General features: G+C 46.1%; 1 protein-coding gene across 3 annotated transcripts in view; it reads right to left on the bottom strand.

The window, feature by feature from the left end:
• NSMF (NMDA receptor synaptonuclear signaling and neuronal migration factor) overlaps positions 1-27,169 on the bottom strand; it is a 180,516-nt gene that overhangs the window by 57,049 nt on the left and 96,298 nt on the right. For 2 of the 3 annotated variants that reach the window (XM_085610601.1, XM_085610609.1), the window contains 3 exons: positions 5,162-5,214; positions 4,270-4,359; positions 3,367-3,491 (listed from right to left, as the gene is read on the bottom strand). In XM_085610601.1, the coding sequence (XP_085466727.1) occupies positions 3,367-3,491; positions 4,270-4,359; positions 5,162-5,214 (268 nt within the window). Of the gene's footprint in view, positions 1-3,366; positions 3,492-4,269; positions 4,360-5,161; positions 5,215-7,949; positions 8,019-27,169 lie in introns of all 3 variants that reach the window. The other variant, XM_085610618.1, reaches the window with a different exon arrangement.

The raw sequence follows: 27,169 nt of genomic DNA, 5'->3' as shown, positions 1-27,169 counted from the left end.
GATGTATCGTGGAACAACCGAAGTAAAAGGGCCAGTCCTCATGGGAGGTTACAAATGAAGATAAGGCGGCACTAAGGAGGGACTAACAATCCTATAAACGAATCTGAAGCCAGCATTTACGAAGGACAATGACGCAAGTCAATGACAATTATGGGCAGAGAGAGGGCAGGGCTTCAAGTACATACTCCAATACAGCATGGCTCGAAGAGCGCCGCATGCCCTGCCCAGACTAGACCTGAAAAGCAGCTACTTGCTGTGAGAAAAACATCAAATGCCTTCCTGTCTCGGCTTCTCACTCATACTCAAGGACGTTTTCGTCACCAGCTTCAATGGGAAGCTTGTCTGAATGAACAGAAGAGCTTTCTTGTTCGCAGGAGCTCATTGGCTGTGGCTCTTTGCAACTGCCATTCACCGAGGTAAGACAAGAGAGGTGTTTTGTTATCCTTGAGAATGAAACTAATGTAGCCAAACTTCTAGCACGCTCAAGAATCTTTCCTTCCAGGGACAAACTGGAGAGCAGGGATGTCGGAATGTTTCTGGCAAATCTTAGCCCTTTGAACATCCTGGACGGCTGGATCAGTATAAATGGCGGGTTAGCCTGTCCCGACTTGTGGATGATTGCAACAGCCCCGCAAGAGCTTTATAGGCTACGGCCTCTGCGAAAATCAGTTTTCTGCCCTGTTTTTTAAGCCCCAAGTAACTCTCATTATGGCGTGGTGTACAGTTACTGTATCATCTTGAGTGTGGGCGGGGAATAACACACTGCCCATGATTTTCCCTACTTTCACGTGTGCAAACTTGAGAAGTGCATTTCTTGCTTACAACATATGCACATATTGTTGCTTGCCTAACGCAAAGCACTGTGCACTTGACTAGTAATTTCGAATTGGGCACCAACAGAAGTTTGCACCCAAATCAGAATTAACGCTGGACTTCTAATGCGGACCACAATGGATAACCAACTATGGGGCAGCAAAAGGCACAATACTCTGCCGGAGGCTCTACAAGAGGTACCAATGGCCTCTGCACCATTGTGCTAGCACCAGGACTGTTGGAAACTTGAAGGTCTCCCGGAATAAGCTATTCTCAGAAGCTCCATCATTCTTTCAGGTACTTCAGGTGACCAGCCACAATCACTGCTTCATTGACTTTCCATGGCTGACCAACCTTTGGCCAATGAACCAACACAAAGCAGCTGTGAGAGTAGTCACTCCACCAAGGCTCGCCACATGCAACTCCAAATCCAGCACTCCATTTGCTTCAGCACAGAGCCTCTAATCATGCTCACTTATCACTGGTCTGTCAGAGGTCAATCTAGCCTTCCTCTTTGGCATTTTTCACATTTAATTAGTGTTCCAAATTGTGTCTGTGTGTGTGCATGTGTGCGTGTGTGTGTATAGCTAAAACGATAGATAGATGGACAGATAGATAGATACATAGATAGATAAGATAGACAGATAGGTCTGTCTTTTCCGATGGATAAAACATGTTGTTCTCTGCTCCCTGATAAGCCTGCCTCCTGACCACTTCATGTGTTAAATGAAACTGGCCGAACACAGAAGAAGTAATGAACCAGCCAAGCGTGCCTGCCAGCCCAGTCAACAGTAGGGAAATCCAAGGCTCAGCTTGGGCAGAAATGCAGTTGCCAGAAGGCCGTGTGCACACCTTGGGGATGTTACTGAGTTATTTATAGAAGACGAGGAGGGGGCAGGGAAGCCTGGCAGCCGAAGGGGGCACGAAGCACTCAGCAATCACATGCCACGGTCACTTGAATTTCTATGGCGCACGTACATACCAGGAGACTGTGCGCTTTGCACAAAATATAGTTTTACTTCTTTCCTCCTGCACTAATAAAGTAACAGAGAGATCATTGTATGGTGGCATCTGTATAATTACATAATATCAGAATATAAGCAATGGGTCTTCAAGCACCTTGAAGCAGCTTTGATGTGCAAAGTTAGGGCAATGCAGGCACGGTCTTCACTCCATTGTTTCACTGAGGATGTGCTTTGGTACACTGACTGAGCTACTTCAATATCCCGTGGTGTGCCTTAACCTCACAGCAAGAGTGCAGCACCACTTAGATGAGTAACCCAAACGTACTGATGATCTAATGGAGGTTCAACTACCATAATTATCTCAAACAGCAAACCAAACCTTCTGAACTGCCATGGTGTTGTCGTTAAACAGGAGCAACTAACATCAAAAGATTTGCTGGGTATGCTTGCAAGCTTGCATTGTCAGCTCCGGTGGGTATATTCTCTGAGCTGTATGCCATGACTTGTTTTACGCTTCGCTGGGTGCTTGCGACAGACGAGCAACCATATGCTCTTCATTCCGACGTGTCTCGAGGAGGAGTTCAGCCAACTGGTCTGCAATGTGCTCTCTGAAAAGCAGCGCAACACTCTAGGTGCAGCAATCATGGAGGTGCATGTGGGTTCCGGCATGCAGAACGCAGAGGTGTGAACGGAGTCCCTGCGCACAGTAAGCATGGAGAGTCCCTAGGCACAGCGAGCACAGACGGTAGTTTGAGTCCCTAGGAACAGTGAGCTCAGGCAACACACACAGCAAGCAAAGATGGAAACTTGAGTCCCAAGGTACAACGAACACAGACAGAAGATTGAGTCTACAGGTGCATCGAGCACAGTGGGGTATCTTGAGTAGTGAGCTCTTGCAAACAAGAGCTGCTTTAAAGTTTATATATGTCAAATCCCAACTTGGGCGACAATGAGGCCTGTGCAGCTCTTTTATTTTGACTTCTTTGTTTGGAGACAGCCTAGCTACAATCCCAGCTGACCACTAAACTCTAGGACAGCCACCCACATGACAGCACAACATTATGGAGGCCTTCACAACCGTTCCTACTTGTTCTCAACAGGACTTTGATGTCTGAGACTGGGTTTATGGCATGACCCGGAAGTGCTAGAGTTGTCACAATTCTTCAGTGTAATCTGATATCATTACAGCAGGCATAGATACAAAACAGTACAGACTGAAAGCCCCACTGCAGAGCACAGGGCACACCTCAAAATTAACACCGAATGACTTGTGTTAATCTTTTAGAGTATTGCAGCCAATTACGCCTCAGTTGCTGTGCGTTGTCTTGGATTCAATTGGATGGATCAACAAAATACAGAATTGGCATTGCATGACTCCTTATGGTGCTAATTTACCATCATGTGCATTCATCCCAATGAAGGCTGTGACCTGACGTCTGGGACTGTCAGATGAGAAACCAGAACCCAAGTTACTGAATGCACTGGATTGTACAAAAGCAGCATAGGGCCTAGTATCATAGCCACATCTTTCACCAAGACCACAAGGCAGATCAAACCATATAACAAGGGATAATAAACATATTTTTACCATTATCTTTGGAGGGAGAAAGTCATCTCCATCACATGCCATGACCTCCAGCTCACGCTCCGCCTCCCAGTTCAGGTCGTCAAAGTCATCGTCGAGCCCTCCGCATGAATTCGGAAGGTCGTGACCTGATATTAAATGAATGTGATTAACAGGGCGTTAATTCAGATCACATTATGAAAATTTTGATGCAAGCTTTAGTCCTGTTTTGTTTGATGGTGCAGCTGATGGAAACGCTTAACTCTATTTGTTAGTATAGAATCTATCTATTGAATACGTAAAACGACATGCCATTATTCAAGCCTAAATCACAGAAAAAGTGTAAGAAAGTCTGAGCCGTATGGTACATGATTGAAATGGCGACTTGTGTTTGCCCAGTCCCCATTGCCTACTTCTTCACTAAACCTCAACAACTTAAAATAAATATCTTGAGCAAAGACTCCACTCAGTCACTGGGGACCGATTGAGCCTGGAGCATGAACTCAATTGCTGTCAGCCACGAGGACGCACCCATTACCGCCAGGGTAGGGACAAGTGTTGAACTGTGATGAAAGGGCTGGTTTGCCAGAATCCATCGTTTGTGGCAGTCAGCGTCCATTCTTTGTAACTTATGCAAAGAAATGGTCATAGGTACATGCAACCAGTCAACTGGAAAACGTAATGCTAAAGGGTATGCATGTTCTACTGCTTGCAAAGCTTTATGCTATTTCAATATGTTTTGATTCAGAAACATGGTTCATTGTTGCCGACATGCGTGCAAAAACTTAACCCAACTTAGAGACACATGTATTCAATGGTGCAATGCTGTGCAACAAAGAGTGGTGGAACTCTCTGCAGATATGAAGCCTTCAGCATTATTCCTTACTGTATGCAAGCACCAAAAGAATTTGAAGTGTGCAAACGTACTTTCACGGGAGTCGTGTATGGAGTCAGGCTTGATGGGAGTCGGGTCGCTCCAGGACCGGCTGAAGCTCCTTTCCCTGCGGTCGGCAAATGCTGTCAAGGGAAGAAAATAACATTTAACTAACTACTAAACTTTAACTTTGCTCATATTGGCTTCTAGCGGGTTGCGTAGACAAAAGAATGGAGCAATCTAGTCTCTGATATTAAACAATCCTGGGCGTTTTATCCCCATTATTGTGAGGATTAGAGACAGGCCGTTTATCTGAAAAGATGGCTGGTTTAGACCATCTCCAAGCGGCTTCCCCCTCTCCTGCTGTAACAGTGCAAAAGACCTCTGGGTATAGGTGGAGGTAGGTATCAAAATCGATATGCCAGCATCTCTCTCTGATAATAGGGGTATCCAGGGCAAATACAATCTATTTCTCTACTCTTTCCTTACCCTATGAACTTGTTGTACTGTTCACTGAGCATGGGAAGGTGGCCTGGTGACTAACAGCAGCCACTGCAGTCTTCTCATGGTCAGGAGGTGGCTGTATATGTCCATTAGTTGGTTGCAGTGTGTGACCCTGCAGTTGTGGATCGTCAGCAGTTTATATTAAATTTCTAGAGGAAAAAAGTTCTCTTTACCATGTCCTTCATCACTAACAAATCCCACCAATAGGCCTTCAGAATGTTCCTTTGTTTGATGATATTGTAATATCCTTCAGCAGACGACCCCTTAAGAAAACCTAATAAGCCCTAATTAAAGTGAAAAGGAACACTGAGAATTCACGGGTGCCCAAAACCTACCCTCTAGCTAGTCTACAACTGTAGGCATATGATGGCTTTAAACCCCAACCCCACCTACTGGGATGTTAGTTATTTGAAAAACAGCATATCAATTGTGGCTGCTTACTTTGCGCTTTCATGCGCCGGCTTCCCACCATCCGCAAATGTTTTCTAAAATTCCTGCAAGCAAAAAATACAATTTTACATCAAGCAGGAAATACAAACTGCAGGAGGGAGAAATGACCTTTACCAGTCACATTACATTATAACAATTGACCTCGAACATGTTTGCTGTGCAACTTTCACGATCCTTTACTACTAGCTACTAAGCAAAGTAGTTACACCACCGACAAAAGTCCCTCGAGCCACACAAGTTATAATTACAAGAGGGGACCCTTGGGTAGGTGTCTTTCATATTGAGATAAACCAGTGCGGTGGAGGCTAAAGGAGAAACACACAACCACAGTCCACAGCCCACTCGGATAACTAGTTACATATACAGTGACATATAATTAGTACATCTGCATAGCACCCTGTCACAGGGACACCAATTTTACAGCCCTAAGATTTTAATCAAGAGATAAAGGTACTCTCGAATTTACATTTTAGGCTTCAAAAGGACCAGAATTGTAGGTGAGTAACAAATGCACTGTTGTACAATGGAAAAGCAGAGGACTGGGGATATAGTGTCCTAGTGATATCAGTGAGGGAAGGAGGGAGGGAGGGAGTTTATATGACATAGCCTATTCTATTATTGTAGTCAAAGCATTAAATCATTGGTATCGATCTACAAAAATTGTCAGGGTCATTCGTCTCAACTCGCCTCAAACCCAAACATTCTCTTTTTATGATATTCCCGAGTAGATCAAGATATTCGTTCAAATTTAGCTCAAAGATGGCGTACATGACATTAATTTTGGAATAAACACATAGGGAAAGTAGGTATAATGACCATCTTTTTTTGGTACTGCATTCAAACAATCTTTGACGTACAGACCTGTAGTTTTCTATAAACCGAGATGAATCCATGATTCCGTAAAATACTGGCCATGCCTTTCCCGGAGGCATCAATTTACCATTGTCCTTCACATGATCCTTCGGACATGCTGTGTCATATAATGAGTCAGGCCACTTACAAGTGCATCTGTCACAGGATGTCAACTGCTCCACAGCTACTTAATCTAATGAACTGTGATGAAAGCACCTCACTTAATTTCTCACTCGGAGGGCTGGATTGTGAGCGGGAATGACAGTCAGGTCAGTCTGAAGGTCGATCTATGGCCGTCGTCCAGCTGCTCCTTCAGCAGCACAGACGGTAAGTCTTGCTGAATGACAGCTGGACCCTAGATCCTACTTTTCAAGGCAATTTGTGGAAGGTTCTGCCACAGACGTTTTGTGAACCAGTCGTAATAGGACGGCAGAGGAATCAGAATTTGTGAAAGGTTCTACTAACTGGGGCATTCCATTCTGAAAATAAAGGCTACCATTCTGGGAAAGATTTCACTTGCAAATAAATTGACGAAGAAATATGTTCCTTGAACCAGTAAAAAAAGGGTCATTTTAAGGGGGTTGGTGCTAAAATGTCAACTTTAAAATATGGACCTGCAACAACATCGACAGCACGCTATCAACTTGCACAATATCGTCAAGTTAAGTAGATATGGAGCTAGAACAGTAAATGCTTACTACGCAAGACAATATTTTGGAGTTTATATTGTTGCATGTGAATGTTTTGAAATAACTAAAACTTTTTTTGATTAATCATACAATTATAGGCTTAAGCGCCATACTTTAAAATATAAAAAAACAATATCTGGCTTACCACACATAGCCTGGGGAAGCACATTGCCCACTCCCCTATCTCAAACCTTAAAGCAATTATTATTCAGGACCTCAGTGGATGTTTTGTATGAGTGTGAGAAATGAATGTGAGCAATGAGCTCACCCGGCTTGAGCTCTGGGTCCTGTATGAAGGTCAAAAAGGTGTCACTAGGAGAGGGATGCACGATGTTAACGTCCCTTTATGTTTCAGCAACATTGTACTAAACAAATGGAAACGAAGGGTTCACTAGCCTGAAAAGTTCCATCTTTCTTAACCCCTTGAGTGCCCCGCCCTTTCCCCCTCCTGTGCCGGCCCTTTCATTAGCGGGCGGGGTCCATGACGAGATAGTCTCGTCATGGGCACAGCGCAACCGCGCTCCATGACGAGACTATCTCGTCATGGGCACAGAAGGGGTTAAATAATAGAAACAAGCAGCATTGTATAAAGATCTTTATCTAGTATGCAATACAGATTACAGGAGAACTCCAACCCAAAGATTCTGAGAGGCCATTCTCAGTCGATGCAACTCTCCTAGGCACGGCATTTTTTTTTAGGTTCTAGGGTGAATCACTCTTTCTTTAAAAACCTCACGCTCTTGTTTGTGGGATCTGCCATGTTTATGAGGCGGGACATCCTGTGTAATACACCAGAGTGATTATCCTAATCCCTCTAGATTACATGTCAGGTGTGGGATGGGCCTACCTTCCCCAACAGTAACTCTCATAAATCACACAAAAGGTTCAGAATCTCAAAATGGCTGCAGAGAACAGCAAGTGAATAGCAAAGGGGGTTTTCTTGTGTGGAATCGCAGAAAAAAAGTTAAAAAACAACCCAGAGGAACTTAAAGGTGAGAGTTTGGGAAGAGGTTTTTCATGCAAAGACACCTCACAAACAGACACTTCTGCAACAGATATCAGTTGGGCCTGGAATTCTAAGAAATAGTTTGTTGGGACAGTTGCGCGCTTCCCACCATCTCAACACAAACACAGCCAGCAGCATAAGTGGCATCTGTAGGCTTTCAGGCTTGGCACCCAAATGGTCCCAGCCACACGCTTCACCTATTGACAGTCAGTGGGAAGGAAAACAGCCCTACCTCTGAATAACGGCAGCAGAATCATTCTCTCGCTTCCTTCTCTTCCTCTCTGCGTAGCCCCTGAAGGCCCTGAGGAACCATTTTAAGTGGTTAACCAACTATGAACACCAGGACCAGTTAAGACGTGAAACAGACAGACAGTGAGCTCCCACTAGACAACAGAGATAAAGAGTGGGAGAGAAACACACACGACTGACATGACAAATTAGGCTTAGCAAAGCTGCTTGGACATGGCTGTGTGAGTGTTGAGGTGGACGGGAAGAGAATGTGGAAGCAAGAAAGATGTCTCATGAGGGTACTCCTCCAAAATGTTCCGATCCAATCAGAACCAGTGGAAGATGGATAATCCAGAAGACGTCTGTTTGGCCAAACTCCCACCTGCAGATGGTATCCACAACAATGTACATTCAGCAGACAGGACAGACATTCTGCAAACAAGCAATGCTGGACAGGTCATGGGTGGCAATAGGCCAAATTGGCAAGGGCACTTTGGTGATTTGAACATGAGAGGTGGTAGATGGTTTGAAAAATGTTATCTTCATATTGACTGTCCCAGTAGAATGGATTGATCTTTATTGCATTCATGCTATTGTCATCATCAAACAAACAGATAACAGGGAAAAATACTTACGATATTCTGCTCATCCGAGAGGCAGGAAAGAAAGAAAGACATGTATTAGTCCAGTGGTGGGGATTTTTACAAGATACACTTTCAAAAACTAGATGCATATAAGGCTGCCTGGGCTCCTGTAAAACAAGGCCGTAGATGACTGGGTATGGGTCAAGGAAGGAGTGCTGGTCTCGCCACTGACCCACATGGCACTTTTAAAGGAGATACTTTTTATGTCTCAAATACAATCAGAGCATTTGGCTAGTGGGTCCGTAACCGCCCCTTCAGGTGCTGAGGGGAACTATATTGCAGTCTGGCTCCCTTTCAAATGTAAACGCTTGGGTTCAATGGGCCTGATTTACAAACAATTCTTCCAGACATAATACTAGCAAAAGACTGCCTTAAAACAGGAATGATGAACTTGGTTTACAAATGTTTTGTTCTGGCTTAAGACAGTCTTAAGATTTTGCACCTATCAGGTTTGACTTATGAAGGTTATTCTTTGGCTTTAAACTGTTTTTCGGCTGTCATAAAACAGGAAAAACCTTGTAAATAAGCCCAATCTCAGCAGCATGAAGAAGGCTGCCTTAAGTTTAGGAAACTTGGTGGTAAAGAATATTCTGAGGTTTTGTAGTTTGCTTATGGGTATTAGACCCAAAGTTGAGCTGCAGAGCTTTGCAGATGTGCAAACCTTCTTTTTTCATGTGCTAGTCCCTGCATACCAAGTTTCCATCTAAAATTAGACTGTTCTGTATTAACGGACAAAGATTAAATATTATCCCGAGTGTTCATTATCTTGACATAATTTGTTGAATACTTCTTTCATTAATCTATTTTGTTTTTAATTATATCAAAATATCATGTAAACAATTAAAATATAAAAATCACCATCCATGATGCCAAATGCTCTTCAATGACGTAACCAGAAAAGAAATAAGGAAAACAAGACAACAAATTTAGGTTATAAGGAAACAACTTGTAATGGGGAGAGGGAGAGAATGTACATAGAGGAGGATGGAAGTGAAACAATGAAGAAACAAGAGGGACACAGTTACAGGGGCCAAGAAGGAGAATGAGCTAGGTGAGCAGGGAAGAGGATGGTGTAAGGCATTAGAGGGCAACAACTGATAAAAAGGGAGGAACAGAGGTCTTCCTTCATGAAAAAGACACACTCTCTTGTACACATGAGTGGTTAAATTCCCTACTTCCTTTTTCCCCACAGCAAGCAGTCAACATCTTTTTCATGTCCTGACTTCCAGCATCTCAATGATTTGTATAGATCTTTTAATTGAACTACCACAGCTCGTCAGATGGGGAAAAGCTTCAATCCAAAGCCCCTGGAAGAGGAATACAATAAGCACATCCCTGGATTTGGACTGTTGTGAAGTCCATGGACTTTCAAGAATAAGGGTATAAATGGGCCTATGTTTATAAATTAGCTCTGTCTGCCAGACTGGTGCATTGATTAATAAAAATTGTAGCATGAGGGCCATCACACTAGTGTCATTCCAGCTTCTCTTTTCGCTACACGATCTACAACGCAAGGCATAACCAAACCCGAGCAAACATAACTCCATATGGCAGTCGTAGAATAAGTGAAAATCACCTGCACAAACAGCAGACTCAGCAGGATCTATATATCAAACAAGGCACCAGGTCACAAACAGAATACTATTAAGATGCGCACTTTAATGTTCAAGCTTTATTCAAGTGGCAAAGCATTTGCCATGATCCACACGTATGTCTATTTTAGGAAGCGGTTGTTTATTTTTGTAATTTAAAGGCTTTATGGGGCTGTTCATTTTCTGGTGAATATTTACTGCATGGGATTGGTGATAAGATTGCCACCTGAATTGACAAAATAAACTACAATCCATTCTGGGGTCCTTAAACTCTATACTGGGTAATCATACGCATTTGGGAAAACAACTGCAATGACCTCTCTCCAAGGCACACAAAGAAACTAACAACAATGCTGTCAAAAAGCCTCAGCTTCCATAATACCACCTAGTAATATCCAGGACTAACAAACACAATCTCACAATGTGTGCAAAAGATTTGCCATAGCCAAAAAATGGCCCATCTTAACAAGCATGAAACTTTTGTTATTAGTACTAACTAACTGGCTCTATTTTCTCAGTCTTTGGGCATAACTCTTAGAGTCCTCCAGACCCGATAATTGGACACTAAGGTAGGCTACAGCATAACAGAAATCAAAAATGAAAACCAAATCAAACGAAACATCAATCGTTCTAAAACCTAATAGGTATACAAATGAAACCACACTGCATGTCCTTGGCTTCCACCATTTGCTTATGGGAATAGAGCGTGTCTCTAAGAATTTGTTTTGTTTACTAATTTGCAGGTTATTTTACCAGGTTTTCTTTTGTTTTTAATATGAAAAGTATGTGTATGTAGTGTTCAGTTGTCCTGAATGTCCCCTTGAGATCCAGCGCTGAAGGGTCCGCGATATCCTCTTTGGAATGTTGGAGGTGGTGCTGCGTTGAAGAAGATGCTTGTGAGGTGGGAGTTTAAGGTCATGCCGACAGCAGTTGGGTGTGAGGAGATAAGAGGTGGAGGCTAAGAGCTGCATCCTGTTTTATAGTGACACCGAAGATGCCTTGGCAAGGTAACTCCTGTTAGTTCTCCAATAGGGCCACTACTTAGCTCGCACTTGGTTCCTCTCTTAGGTTTATCCTGGGAGAAATCCCAGGTTTAGAGATGGACTCATCAGTCTTTGCCCAAGTGGACTGTCAGGATTCCATCTTTTGCTAGCATTGAGGTAATGCGGGTTGTTTTCCTGATGCGAAAGATGATAATCAGGTAGTATTTAAAGGAAAGTAGGAATAACTATTCTGTGCGGTAACAAGGTTGAGGGTATCCACACTACAGTGTGTGTCCTATCGCAGAGTCTTGAAAAGGTACTGAGTATCCACAGTTAACAAACTCCCATCAATAATTTAGTTAAGTTACTGGAATTAAGTCACTGCAGACCAGAGGAAAAGAAACTTAAACCAACGGAGTGAGGGATTCTCACCACAGCTTAGAGTACCTCATCGATACCGCATTTATAGAACAGCAAAGGGTCGCTTGATTTGAAAACGCAGATTTTAATTGACACCACATGGAACTAGATTTGTCCATTAATTGTCATAACCTTAAAAATCACTATGAGCTTATAAAGAGCTAATTGCATGTACATTCCATGAGATAGATGTAAAATGGAAGAGCAGAGACTTTGACAAGCAGTTTAGTATTGAATGCGTTACACCAGCATCAGTCGTGGACAGTGGTTCTTTCAGTAGAAGCAGAACATTAGATTACAAATCCAATTATATGGTTGCAGGTCTGGCAGAGTAAAGGGGTTTTTGAGGATAGGCAATGTGGAGGCAGTATTATATCAAATAGAGGTTGTATGTATTAGTATCCTTTATACTTAGCCTCAGGTAACTGAGCAAGTGAGAACCCGTTCCCAAAAAAGGGCAGCTGTTCATGCCAGTCAACACTGACGCTTTGCACCTGGTGCAGAGGGTGACAAAGAGGACAGTAAGAAGCACAGCACGCTTTCCCATTCAAGAGCTACAAGGATTTCTGGGTGCCGGTCATGAGCTACAATATTATTCCTCCCAGAGATCAGTTATAGAAATTTCAGATTGAAACCCTATGCTCGCAAATGAGTCAGGACACAGGCTAGCATTCGAACGACACATTTAAAAGGAAAATACTGGTCGGAAAACTGCTTCAAGGCACTGGAGTAAAGTGGTGGAATGAACATCTACTTAAGTTGAGAAGAGCTCCCTTTAGGATCCATTTAGCATGGATATTTTTCTTCTATTTTTAAATCTTATCCTTTGACGTCTGGATAAGGACTCAAGAAGCTGTCTTAGTATCTAGGTACTACAAGGTTTTGTGAATTGACTGGCTTGATTTGCAGCGCTAATTGTGAAAGTCTAGAAGCTCATGGCCTGTGGAGAATCAGTAATGCGCTCAACGCACCTTTCAAGCCAGCCCCAGTCTAAAAACAACTATGGAGTTGTAAAGAAAACAGTGTCATCCTATGGCAGCTGCCTGAATTAGCAACTGCTGTATGCAACAGGTGCCAATAGTTGATCTAATCTACCCCAGCCATTCTCAAAGTTATGAACAGTTGCGTCAACACTGCCGGTAGCACCACATAAACTCACAGTAAGCACACCATAAAGAGACTTCACATGGTATGTGGCAAAATCATACCACAAGTGCTTTCGGGAAGGAATCATCTGCAGTCATATTTACTCACATACAATTTTAAGGAGTAAAATATATCTTTGATTCTGTAGCCGCAATCCATGTACTTTTATTCTCAGGCGAATCACGGTGTTTTCTTACTATCATTTAAAAGTAATATTGCTTAGGTACCACCTAGCAACCAGGGACTGCATTGTAAATGCCAGGAGAGTCCTGAAAGTGATATAACCAATCACAGCTACGAATGGAAAACTCGCTTTTGCATGATTTGCTATGATTGTTAATGTGTATGGGGATCAGGATGATGGGTCGCAGAGCACAGGTGTGACCAATGTAAAGCGAAGCTTCGAATCTTCCAAAAGGCAACTGTTGAGGCTAAAAGAGGCTCACAGACTCTCACTGGAGTTCGAACCTGTGATTGGCAGGTTGAACATAATAGGATACTTTTTATTTCACGATTGCTACTACAGTTTTGCTGTTTCATAGCTTTGTATATAACAGGCGTTATTACCACCCTATTCATTAGCTTTAAATGTATCAGTCTGAGAAAATTAGCACCGATTCAACCCTGCTGTGATTACAGGTAATGACTCGCAGGTCACAAACAAAAATGCCAGCAGCAAGTGCTTAACTGGCTGAGCCATATTGTTAGCTACATATTACAGGTGCTTACAACAGGTTTTTTGCTCCCAGTGAGATGACCTTACGGCACTGTAATGCCGTACTCCTTACCTGACCAAGTGTTGTCAAAGTGAAAAACTCAAACGCACAGTATTCAAATGGCGCTGTGAGAGGCAAGATTCTGTGGCTCCCAGTATCAACATTGCAGTTCCTTGTGAATCGCAAAGACATGGGTTGGTCAAAGAGAAGCTCTCCCTTTCCTTGTGATTTGCAAGAAAGTGTATCAATGGTCTGTTCACATACTGAAAGCCGCTTTCGAATGACAACTGTCGGCATTGGGGAGCAGACAGAGGGTCCATGGATGTCTGCATGCTCCCCGATGCCCCTTTTGCAAAGTGCTACTGTTTTGCAATAGCAAGGGATAGGGCTGCAGAACTGGCACTGTGAGATTTAAATGCAGGCACGGATGATCACTGATAGGGCGGATTATCTCTGAAACCTTGAAGGGTTCCTGGCAGATATAATAGTCACAGCACAAAGATTTAACAGGTCGTGTCACAGAAGCTGTGCAAATACATCACTATGACATGACCTAGTCAATGATACATCTGCCCGAACATCACTTAGAGGTGGTAGTAGTTAATGGGAGTAGAGATTGGCCTGTCTAACTTGTAATAATCCTATCGCAGGACTGCTATTCACTGCACCTTCATAGCCACATTTCTTTAGGTCCGATGTTAGCCAAGGCGTTTTGATTTTACTAAATTTACATTTATTCAGAGCATTCTGCTCTGTCATAAACAGTTTGCTTTGTTAGACCCAAAAATATTTTTGCTTTTAGCCAGTGTTTAGTTTTTTGGTGGGGTTTGCCATCTCCTCAAAAATAAAGTTTTCCGAAAAACGATGAAAAAACAAAACATGCAATGAAAAATCCAATGCCAGATCTATTGGCTGTGCCAATGCTTGTTTCTGATAGGTATCAGTATTGGACAATTATGTGGAACTGAGAATTCGTAGTCAGGCTACACAAGATTACTCTAAGCCAGATTTGGGATGCAGAGTTGTCATAAAAACAAGCATTTACAATGCAATAGGTCTCGCAATGACATTGTTTTGAGCTATTGGCTTTGAAAATGTTATTGGTTTTTTTTTCCCTTCGTGAAGCATTAATCAAGTAATGGTGTTGCAAATGACAATGTCTTTTACCCCCTGTTGACCCCTGCATACAGACATACATAGACACCACACTACAAACGGGCACACATGCATGCACATGCTGAGAAACACACGCACCCTGTGAGACAGACACACTAATACATAGAGACACCAATGGTAGGGGTGGAGTATCGTTGGTACTGCAGGGTGAAGGTTGTAAGAAGCCCATTAAGCCCCAATCATTACTACCCAACCCGGGGTGAAGGAGGTATAAAGGCCGCCTTGCCAAAGGACTCCCTCAATGCTCAGCTGACTTTGTTTACCCTAGTGTTACAATTTCACGAGCTTTATTTACCCCGCCTATTTAACTGCGGATTTGTGACATGAAAAATCGTAAAGCCCTTTGGTGTGGATCTCGGTTTCCAGGATACCAAAATGAACTTGGTAATAATTCATTTTACACTTTTGGGGTTCTCAAAGCTCGGGTTCGATGATAAACACTCCTAAATTTCGTTGACAGGCCACTGGTGCTGTCATTTAGATTGGTATGGGCACACGAAGTCCAGGGTTTCAGAGAAGTATGCACTGAAAGCATCTAGATGTCATTTACATTACCACACAGCAGGGGGCAGCAGCAACTGCAATTCTGAGCAGAAACCAACTCACCTCCTACTTACTCTATAATGTGAGCAATGGACAGAAATACATTCTTAAATTAGAGCGCAGCCGCCGAATCTATGGGGCTGGTGCACTGTTCACCCATCAGTGCTGAATGTCGATATGACATCAGATGTGCACGAGACACGAGACACGGAGTACACAGAAGAGAAAGCCCGGTGTGTGCAGCTGTCCTTCATTCAGGCAGTCTCCAGCGTCAGGGCAGGGCTGTCTGTGGATGCCACTCATCCGTTGGCCCACGCGCCCCTCCCTCCCTCCTCGCCGTGACCTCAGAGCTCGCGCCATGAGGGAAGAGAGGGCAGGTGTAGCGACAGTACATCCCAGCCGCCGCACAGATTATTGGATTGTGAGCACCGAGGGTTTGCGCGAGGCTGGCAGAGGATGCCCTTGAGGGAGGGAGTCCCATGGGCTGGCATTCTGCCAAGCCCAGAACCCTTTACAATCACAGTAAGTTTTCAAGGCCATCGTGAGACTTATTTTTAACAGCGTGCAAGCAATGCTGAACTAACCGATGCTTAAGTGCAGGCAGCGAGTGGATGTTACCAGGCAGCTCGGTAAAAAGATGGTGGGTTTTGTAAATGTACGTTAATGGCTTCGCAGAGGAGATCCGCAAGGTTTGGAAACAAGAGCAGGAAGATTGCAATTCTGTTAACGCAAACACCTCACGCTTCTGACAATTACTTGCTGCGTGGCACAACGAAAACCGAGGAGACGACCACTGGGAAACAGAATGATTCCCTATACTGCTTCACACCGAAGTAGGAGCAAAAGAGATGAGGCGGAGTGCAGACTACCCCTGAGTAGAATGACGATTCCAGACACAAGAGCCCCAACCACAGGGAACAGCTCGAGCGAGCAGTTCACTCACAGATCTCATCCCGGAGAATAGATGGAGTTCTTGTTCAACAAGCAATGAACTAATTAGAAACAGATGGTCCCCCCAAAAGATAAGAAATTGCTTCACGACAGCCGTGAAGCAGACAATCCAGTCTGGATGGGCCATCCAAAAGGGAGAAAGGGCAGTGGCCAAAAAGCATCCTTTTTAATGGGAAGCCAGCATTTAGGATAAACGCTGACGTGACCCAATGAAAAGGATGGGCGTGGCTTCAAGTCCCCTTCTGAAATCTCCTCTCTCACTATATGTCTCGCCCAGCGAGCAGCGCATGCTCTGCAACACTAGGCGAGACCTAAAAAACCAGCATACTGCAAGCCCAGCAGTTTTGTTCAAGAGAGAGGGATATTCTGAGCAGGCATTTTTTAGTAGATTAATTTGCAGAAGGTGAAGTCTCTGACCTGCAGGCGAAACAGAAATGCATACTTAGCTAAGAATCCTCCCAGGCCTTCTGTCACACAGTATAGTTTAGTGGCAGGGGCCCAAAAAACGAGGGAGTGTGGTCTTTCGACATAGAGCTGTTTAATTACGCTGTGCAGTGCAGGCAGCAAAATGTGTCAGCTGCATCAAGGACGAGGCACAAAGGTCACATGCCTGATGTGTGAGCAGTGCCACCATCTCAGACTGTACCTCATTGTATGTACCAGGCACTCCACCTGCGGAGGTGTGTGTGGATGGAAGGGGGGGGGGGAATGCGTGTTGATGGGGTGATCTGTCCCTTCTGCACCCTCCAGTAGGGTGACTAAATGTCCCGGATTTCCCCGGACAGTCCCGGTTTCATTCATTTTAAATACATGTCCTGGATTTTGTCAAGTAAGTCATCATGCAAAGGAGGAATACAATGTATGCTTTCCTTAAATAATGTATCTGTTTCAGGCAGCAGCAGGTTGACCTCGGCTGCATGCATGCTGTAGGGGAGAGGAGGCAGGGGTAGTCAGTGTAGGGGCTAGAAGTCGTGCCATAGCTAATGTACCTGAAGGTACCGCATGTGTGCTTTTATTTATTCTCCCAAAAATCAGGACAGGCCAGACATAGAAGCAAGGTTGATGGCATTAGTCCTACTTTTATGTCTGGCCTATCCCGGTTTTTGCTTCTGAAAATCTGGTCACCCTATCCTCCAGGTTCAGAGAGTTGAGTACTGAGCATCACACTGGTGGGAGATACGCGCTAAGGGGTATGCAGCCTCTGTGCCCCGCCCTTGTGCTGATGGACGTCTCATGGAGGTTATCCTACTCTGTTTATGGCACATTGTTACCCCCTTCTCATGCTGCCTTTGTTGTGGGCTGTTCCTTTTTTCCTTATTACCAATAGTTACCTTTCCCAGACTGTTTAAATATTGGTCATTAAAAATCAGGAACACTTAAGATCAAAACTGTCATATTTTCGTTAATGGTTCTATCCCTTATCTATGGAGAACTGGTGACAAACTGTCTCCTGGCTTGGGTCTCACAGCCAGAGCTTACTAAGATGCACACTTGAACAAACATTGGCATAGCCAATAGCTTTTGCCTTTGGGACCGTATAAGTATGTAGCTATGCAGCATTATCCTGGGTGCTACAATACCTATTGTTACTTCACATGCCACTGGTGAACAGCCGCACACACCCAAGGATGGGCTTCCGTTCTATTTAATGAAAATATGATAAAGTCTCTTCAAAATTCAAAAAAGTGTATTTCATTAACAAAGAAGCTTTGACCCTAATACGCACATTATAGCACTGCATTGAGAAGTACTTTTTTTAAAAAAAAAATTGTAAAACTGCTGGTCTGATTTTATAATCTGGAAGTCCTTTAATACAGGATAATGAAGAAAAAAAGAGTTTTAATGAAATAAGTTATAACAGAGGCACATCAAACTATGATATTGAATACCCAAAACCCTGAAGCATTAAAAACTAAATACTCACATTGATTAAGCTCAAAATGGAGAAACACTGTTGATACTGTATTTTAAACTGTAAAGCTACTTTGAAAATGTACACAAGCAAATCAGGAGTTGTTTCTTTCACTGCAAAACAAAAACTGCTGAAAACTCAAGAGAGGAGTTGTTCCAAATTGCTTCCATGCATCGTTTACCCCTACCTCCTGGGCTCCTAGTTGATTAACACAGAGGGAGCCAGTCTCGTCACCCCTTCACCCTTAAGGCTGTATCCAGCAGATATTATTTACAAACAACGCTAGCGAAAATGTAAAGGAAAAATATAAATAAACCCGGCAATCTTTCAGCGGGCGTGGACAAAGGCAATAACAAAAAGACAAACATAGCACAAAACTGGAAAGGCAGAGCAGGGACACATGGCATGGAAGAAATGAAACGAACACCCAGCAGAACAATTCTTATCAAGGAGATGTTAGCTAAGTCCGTCCATATATTAAACTTTAGCAGGGATCACATGAGAACGCTATCATTAGAAAATGCAACATTTTACATAAAAATGTAATTACAAAAACACCACTTACAAGCTCGTAAACCTACAGCTTAATAGCAAAGTTTACATGTAGAAGGTACACACCAATCGCAAAAATAACATATTTGTAGAATCGGCCTGAACTGCGAGTATTAAAGATCACAAATAAGAAAAAACAGAGAATAACATTTTAAAAGTGAATGGGTCATCCCTTACCTGCAACAATGGTGCCAATCAGAAGTGCAAAAGTCAGCCAACGCGCCATTATATTCCTCAGTTTTAGAACTGTTCAATCACAACAAATAAAACAAATTTGCAAACAATCTGGCTGGGATAGTAATTCCTTCGCAGAAAGGCAACAGTCTATCCTGGACAGCAGTGGAGGCAGTGGATTCAAACAAGGTCCCCGGCACTGGCGGCAAGGTGATCAGCCTTGCGAGGGGGGGCGCAGAGGGGACATGCGGGAAGGAGTCCAGCTGTATGTGCATCACTGAGCTGCAGCAGGCCTCCATATCCCCCCTGCTGCCTCTAGAACCACACTGTGACCCAATTCATGGCTGCTACAACAACAACCGAGCAAACTTTCCCAGCCACTGCCAGCACTGGAGAAGAAGAGCCAACAGTCGTGAAGGAACAAAAGCAGTGGTGTGACTACTAGACAAAACAAGCATTTACAATGCAATGGTCTCGGCATTGGTAAAGTTAGAGCTATTGGCATTGCTCATGACATTATTTTTGTTTATGTTTTTTGTTTTTAAAACATTTAAAGAAACGGCATTGTCATGAGCAATGCCAATAGCTCTAACTTTAACAATGCCGAGACCGTTGCATTGTAAATGCCTGTTGTTTCATCTTCTCTCTTTAAAGGTTTCTCAATGACGGACTTTGTATTGCTATAGACTCGTGCGAATGATATGTACCCCATACTGGGATTGGACGGATATGGGATACATCCCCCCTTGCCATGGCTTTAGACTAGGTATGGGAATGATTCAACGCCCCCTATGGCCACCTTAGGCCAATTCAGGGGTACACAGACCCCAGTACTAGCAATACTCCAGACATGCCGCTCTGCGCCCCATCCGCTCCATTGCAGAGTTATACCGTCTGTGACGTGATGCATATGTGCAGCAAAGCCCCCTCCCCCCACCCCGAGATCTGGGGCTCTTTCATCCAGATGTGAAAGAAAGACACCTTATTGCTATTGCAAAACTAGGGCACCCCACCCTGCAATATATAGGCACCCTTAAACAATACTGGAACCGGAGGCGTTTGGGGAATGACGGCACCCCACCTCCAGCACCCAAGGCACTCACTCACAGCATCACTCTATGGGGTGCCAGCTTCAACATCTTGGCGACCACTGAGGAAGTACTGAGGGTGGGCACATGTATGATGGGCGCCCCAATCCTCGCTCTGAATCGCTCCTGCCCCCCCCAGCCCCTTTTGACATGGCCCATACACCTTTTACCTCGCTAAGGGCAGTGAGGGAGAGATGTTCTGCTAAACCAGGGGTTCCCAACCCGGCATGCCCCCTCCCCCAGGGGGTGCGAGATGTCATTTCAAGGGGTGCGACACTCTATGCATAATAGGAAATGTGATGTTACTTTTGTAGGAGGTGCGATGCGAACATTAATCAAACATTTCCTAGGGTGTGTGGGGCACAGAAAAGGCTGGTAACCCCTGTGTAAACCAAGGCTGTGTGTAAATGTGGGGCACTGGGACAAAGGTCTAATCGCCCTGGTCAGCGGGCAGCTCTGAGCGGGTTTAGCACATATTTGTGTCGGATTAGGGATGTCTCGCCTTCCAGAGTGAAAGCCGTCTCAAAGCCCCGCCCACCTCAGCGGTCACCTCTGTGAGAGGGAGCCCCAGGTGTGAAGAGAAGAGAAATTATACCCGCACCCCTGTAATCCCACCCTACACACAACCCCCAGATATTCAAAGAGAGGAGGGGTCGGACTCCCGCCTCAGACAAATGGATGAAAGCCGCCCCCTCGACCCTCTCCACCGGTCCCCACATACATGCATTCTCACTCTGAGGAAGTCCCGGCCGAAGCCCCCATGCAGACCCAGCTCCAAGCTGCCCCCCACGTATTTACTCAGTGTCCTCATCGCCATGCAACCCTTCACTCACTCCGTGTCCTCACCGCCATGCAACCCTTCACTCACACAACCCTTCACTCACTCCGTGTCCTCACCGCCATGCAACTCTTCACCCACTCCGTGCCTTCCCTGCCATGCATCTCTTCACTCACTCTGTGCACTCCCCGCCACGCAACCCTTCAATCCCTCCGTTCGCTCACCACCATGCAGTGCTTCACTCACTCCGTGGCCTCACCACCATACCACCCTTGACTCACTCCGTGGCCTCACCGCCCATGCAACCCAGTACTGACTCAGTGCCCTCACTGTTATGCCACCATTCATTCACTCTGTCCCCTCACCGTCATGCAACCCTTCACTCACTCCTGTCCTCGCTGCTCTGCAATGCAGCTCCGTGCCCTCACCACCATGCAACCCTTGCTAAGAACAGAATTAAAATATGTAAGTACTTTATTTCGTCACAGACTGTTGTCTTAGGAATTCATATCGTAAAATGTGCTGCGCGTGCAGCGCGTGCTCGAGCACTTTCTGATATGACGTCGTAATCTGTTATGAGGGGCATTTGTGAATACTCACTGCAGGCAGTGTGTGCAGGCGCTGCTGGTGCACCCCAGTGGCCCCGCCTCGCACTGCAGGCAGTGTGTGCAGGCGCTGCTGGTGCACCCCAGTGACCCCGCCTCGCACACCACCATGGTGCAAGTTGTCCTTTCACTGCCACGAGCAAAGATTACCCCAAACGTATCCTTTCGGGTGTTACGACCGTCATACCAAACACCCATACATTTTTAGGTCCCACCCTTCGTAGACGTCTGCACGTAGGAACAGCCATATGCTGATGCTACCGACTAAAGCTGACGCTATCACAAATCCTTGACAATCCTCCGGGGAGCGAAACGCATCAGCGGGTCAGGTCGCAAACTCGATGAATGCGCGCGGAGAATGAATAACGGGGGAGATTCAAAGGGCGCCTCCGGGGAGCGAAACGCGTCAGCGGGTCAGGTCGCAAACTCGATGAATGCGCGCGGAGAATGAATAACGGGGGAGATTCAAAGGGCGCTCAGTGAAAGGCAACCATCCTCTGTAGAGAAGGTGAGTGAGTGACAGCAGCGAGCCCGATCGGAGGAGCAGTCAGGCACACCACCGCCTTTCTCCGAGGCAGAGAAGAAATGCCTCGGAGAAACGCACCGTCGTTTTCGGATTCGGGGGCGTGTTTTGCTGTTGTCTCCTCCCTGAGACTTTTCGCAAAAAACACGCCCCCCGATCCGAAAAGGACGGGGCATGATTGGAGTGACGGGACCTCTTCTCCAATGGCTGGCCAGCATTTACGAGGCCAGCCAATGGAGAACAGGGGAGAAGAGGGGCGGGTTCAAGCTCCTCTTCTCCCAAGTCATTAAATCTCGGAGCGAGACTGCGCAAGCGCAGCCTTCGCAGCCGAGACCTAAAAAGGTTTCTCGATGGTCACAATGGGGATGTTCCTGGGTCGGGCTTGGCCACTTGCTTCTGCGGACAATAGTGACTCATTCCAGCGGGTCGCCGGCTCGCGTGCTGCTGGGCCACGATTTCCGGAGCAAAATGCGCCTCTTCCGGTGCAGCTGTAGAATAAGCCTGTCATCCGGAGCTGCAAGTTTTCCTCCGAGATAAGTGGGCGTCGATTCGAGGCGGGACATTTTTTGTAACCAATAGCAGAGCGTCCTGGAAAGTACTACCACAAAGATCTTCCTAGTACAGGTTAGTCTGTCAAAGAGTTTAAAACCAGTTCTCTGATAACCTCTCAACGTGTACACATATAAAGTCGGAATCAAAGTAAAGATTATCGGATGTTTGAGGTCTTCTGTCAGGAGACAGTAGGTAAGGCTCGCGTTCGAGATTCTGAAGGTTTGGTGTGAAAGGCTCTCTAAATATGCTCTCTCAGGCATACCTGTTAAATTCCTCAGGTCCATGCGTGACGAGTTAGGCTAGTCCTGTGTTTTTAGGTCTCGGCTGATAGCTCTAACTTTAACAATGCCGAGACCGTTGCATTGTAAATGCTTGTTGTTTCATCTTCTCTCTTTAAAGGTTTCTCAATGACGGACTTTGTATTGCTATAGACTCGTGCGAATGATATGTACCCCATACTGGGATTGGACGGATATGGGATACATCCCCCCTTGCCATGGCTTTAGACTAGGTATGGGAATGATTCAACGCCCCCTATGGCCACCTTAGGCCAATTCAGGGGTACACAGACCCCAGTACTAGCAATACTCCAGACATGCCGCTCTGCGCCCCATCCGCTCCATTGCAGAGTTATACCGTCTGTGACGTGATGCATATGTGCAGCAAAGCCCCCTCCCCCCACCCCGAGATCTGGGGCTCTTTCATCCAGATGTGAAAGAAATACACCTTATTGCTATTGCAAAACTAGGGCACCCCACCCTGCAAGATATAGGAACCCTTAAACAATACTGGAACCGGAGGCGTTTGGGGAATGACGGCACCCCACCTCCAGCACCCAAGGCACTCACTCACAGCATCACTCTATGGGGGGCCAGCTTCAACATCTTGGCGACCACTGAGGAAGTACTGCGGGTGGGCACATGTATGATGGGCGCCCCAATCCTCGCTCTGAATCGCTCCTGCCCTCCCCCCCCCCCCTCTCCCCTCCCCAGCCCCTTTTGCCATGGCCCATACACCTTTTACCTCGCTAAGGGCAGTGAGGGAGAGATGTTCTGCTAAACCAGGGGTTCCCAACCTGGCATGCCCCCCCCCCCAGGGGGTGCGAGATGTCATTTCAAGGGGTGCGACACTCTATGCATAATAGGAAATGTGATGTTACTTTTGTAGGAGGTGCGATGCGAACATTAATCAAACATTTCCTAGGGTGTGTGTGGCACAGAAAAGGCTGGTAACCCCTGTGTAAACCAAGGCTGTGTGTAAATGTGGGGCACTGGGACAAAGGTCTAATCGCCCTGGTCAGCGGGCAGCTCTGAGCGGGTTTAGCACATATTTGTGTCGGATTAGGGATGTCTCGCCTTCCAGAGTGAAAGCCGTCTCAAAGCCCCGCCCACCTCAGCGGTCACCTCTGTGAGAGGGAGCCCCAGGTGTGAAGAGAAGAGAAATTATACCCGCACCCCTGTAATCCCACCCTACACACAACCCCCAGATATTCAAAGAGAGGAGGGGTCGGACTCCCGCCTCAGACAAATGGATGAAAGCCGCCCCCTCGACCCTCTCCACCGGTCCCCACATACATGCATTCTCACTCTGAGGAAGTCCCGGCCGAAGCCCCCATGCAGACCCAGCTCCAAGCTGCCCCCCCACGTATTTACTCAGTGTCCTCATCGCCATGCAACCCTTCACTCACTCCGTGTCCTCACCGCCATGCAACCCTTCACTCACACAACCCTTCACTCACTCCGTGTCCTCACCGCCATGCAACTCTTCACCCACTCCGTGCCTTCCCTGCCATGCATCTCTTCACTCACTCTGTGCACTCCCCCCCATGCAACCCTTCACTCCCTCCGTTCGCTCACCACCATGCAGTGCTTCACTCACTCCGTGGCCTCACCACCATACCACCCTTGACTCACACAGTGGCCTCACCGCCCATGCAACCCAGTACTGACTCAGTGCCCTCACTGCTATGCCACCATTCATTCACTCTGTCCCCTCACCGTCATGCAACCCTTCACTCACTCCTGTCCTCGCTGCTCTGCAATGCAGCTCCGTGCCCTCACCACCATGCAACCCTTGCTAAGAACAGAATTAAAATATGTAAGTACTTTATTTCGTCACAGACTATTGTCTTAGGAATTCATATCGTAAAATGTGCTGCGCGTGCAGCGCGTGCTCGAGCACTTTCTGATATGACGTCGTAATCTGTTATGAGGGGCATTTGTGAATACTCACTGCAGGCAGTGTGTGCAGGCGCTGCTGGTGCACCCCAGTGGCCCCGCCTCGCACTGCAGGCAGTGTGTACAGGCGCTGCTGGTGCACCCAAGTGACCCCGCCTCGCACACCACCATGGTGCAAGTTGTCCTTTCACTGCCACGAGCAAAGATTACCCCAAACGTATCCTTTCGGGTGTTACGACCGTCATACCAAACACCCATACATTTTTAGGTCCCACCCTTCGTAGACGTCTGCACGTAGGAACAGCCATATGCTGATGCTACCGACTAAAGCTGACGCTATCACAAATCCTTGACAATCCTCCGGGGAGCGAAACGCGTCAGCGGGTCAGGTCGCAAACTCGATGAATGCGCGCGGAGAATGAATAACGGGGGAGATTCAAAGGGCGCCTCCGGGGAGCGAAACGCGTCAGCGGGTCAGGTCGCAAACTCGATGAATGCGCGCGGAGAATGAATAACGGGGGAGATTCAAAGGGCGCTCAGTGAAAGGCAACCATCCTCTGTAGAGAAGGTGAGTGAGTGACAGCAGCGAGCCCGATCGGAGGAGCAGTCAGGCACACCACCGCCTTTCTCCGAGGCAGAGAAGAAATGCCTCGGAGAAACGCACCGTCGTTTTCGGATTCGGGGGCGTGTTTTGCTGTTGTCTCCTCCCTGAGACTTTTCGCAAAAAACACGCCCCCCGATCCGAAAAGGACGGGGCATGATTGGAGTGACGGGACCTCTTCTCCAATGGCTGGCCAGCATTTACGAGGCCAGCCAATGGAGAACAGGGGAGAAGAGGGGCGGGTTCAAGCCCCTCTTCTCCCAAGTCATTAAATCTCGGAGCGAGACTGCGCAAGCGCAGCCTTCGCAGCCGAGACCTAAAAAGATTTCCAGCACTGTGGCTGAGATCCCGAATGCGAGCGGCCCGGACCAGCCAATGGAGAGTGTCTGTGACACTCCCCTCGAGAGTTACTGTGTATCACAAAAAGAACAAGAATCTACGGCCATCACGCAGGTCCCTGCCGCATTCCATATGCAGCCCTCGCTGTTTAGGAGACTATGGCCTCCAAAACAAGCAGCGATGTGTGGGGGGGAGTTGGGACGGGTAAGCAGCAACATCGGGGGTGTGGTGTGGGTGGGCAAGCAGTGTTGTGGGAGGGGTGGGGTAAAGGCACAAGGAGATTAAGAGACGGGCGTGAGCTGAAACATCGAAGATGGACAGTGACACGAGCAGGAATCGAAAAAAAATAGTCCCCCAAATGAACACATAAACACAGAAGCAGTAATTGGGCGCTTCTCCGTGGGAGGATACTAAACACCAAAAGGATGGACAAAGAGGAAGGATTAACCACTAGCAAGCAAGTATTTTGGAATGAAAATCAAAGGGAGAAACTGTGCAGAGTTTAAAAAACAGCATAACTGCATTTGAACAAGTTTTGCTTTATGGACAAATAAAACGGGCATATAACGATCAATATTTTTCAAAGTGACTCTTTTCCCGTTGGCAAAACATGCAGCAAACCAAGTTCACACAAGTATTGTGGTATTTTCACTGTAAGAAAAGAAAAGTGGCACTATAAGTTTTGGGTGTCTACATGCCTCCTAATCTCCCCACTCTAGCCTTAGATGCGATTAAAAACGTGATCCTTGCATTTCCACATGAGACTATTATCGAAGGGGACTTAAATGCCTCCACTGACCCTACCATTGACTGCTCAGACACCCCTACGACACCGTTTATCCTGTGCCAGCTCGCAGCTTGATTGGAATCTATGGGGTCCTGTGATGTTTGGAGAGTATGTAACCTCAGAGACAGAGAATTCACTAACACTTCCACTGCACATAAGATACTCTCCCACATAGACTTCCTTCTACTCCCCGCAATGAACATCTTGCACTTGTTGGGTGTTATGATCCTTCCCTGGACTAATTCAGATCATTCTCCCATTACTGCCACTTTCGGGCAACCAAGCAGTACACTCTGCACCATTAGGCGCCTTAACACCTGGCATTTAGTAGATGCCCAGTGCACTGAATACCTACACTTTGAACTCTAAGCTTACTTTGCTCACAATAAGGGCTCAATAGCCTCTCTGGGGGCACTATGGATTACTGGGAAGACAACCACTTGGAGCTTGGCACAGAGCTTACTCAGTCATAGAGATAGCTAAACTGGGTCAAATAACTACGTTGGAAACACAAATAATGCGTACGGAGCGACAACTCCTTTGCGCTCCATCGGTGACCCTGGATCAACAACTTCATATCATTGAGACAAATCTCGCTTGAAGAGGCTCGGCATAGCTGGAAAATGTCTATGCCGTGAATGTTCATATTCATAATTGCACCTCCACAGAGGTGGCGTCAGCATTCCCCAATTACTATTGACAGCTTTACTCTCACCATCCGAGCCCCCTGTCTGAAATAGACCACTCGTTTTTTAAAGACATTCTGCTACCACGCCTTTCCACACTCTTCGTGGTGACCTAGATGAGCCACTGACACTGAAGGAAATTATGAGAGCCTTTTTAGGTATGAAGCTGGGAAAATCCCTGGGAGCAGATGGGTTCCCTTTAGAGTTTTATAAAACAAACACGCAATCTACTTGGTCCCTATCTCCTGGACGTATTTCAGGAGCCCCAAGATACTAGGC

Source organism: Triturus cristatus, chromosome 1_2, assembly GCF_964204655.1.
Source record: "Triturus cristatus chromosome 1_2, aTriCri1.1, whole genome shotgun sequence".
NCBI classification, from domain to species: Eukaryota; Metazoa; Chordata; class Amphibia; order Caudata; family Salamandridae; genus Triturus; species Triturus cristatus.
Note: the sequence above shows the minus strand (reverse complement) of the source record. Positions and strands in the feature narration are given on the sequence as shown.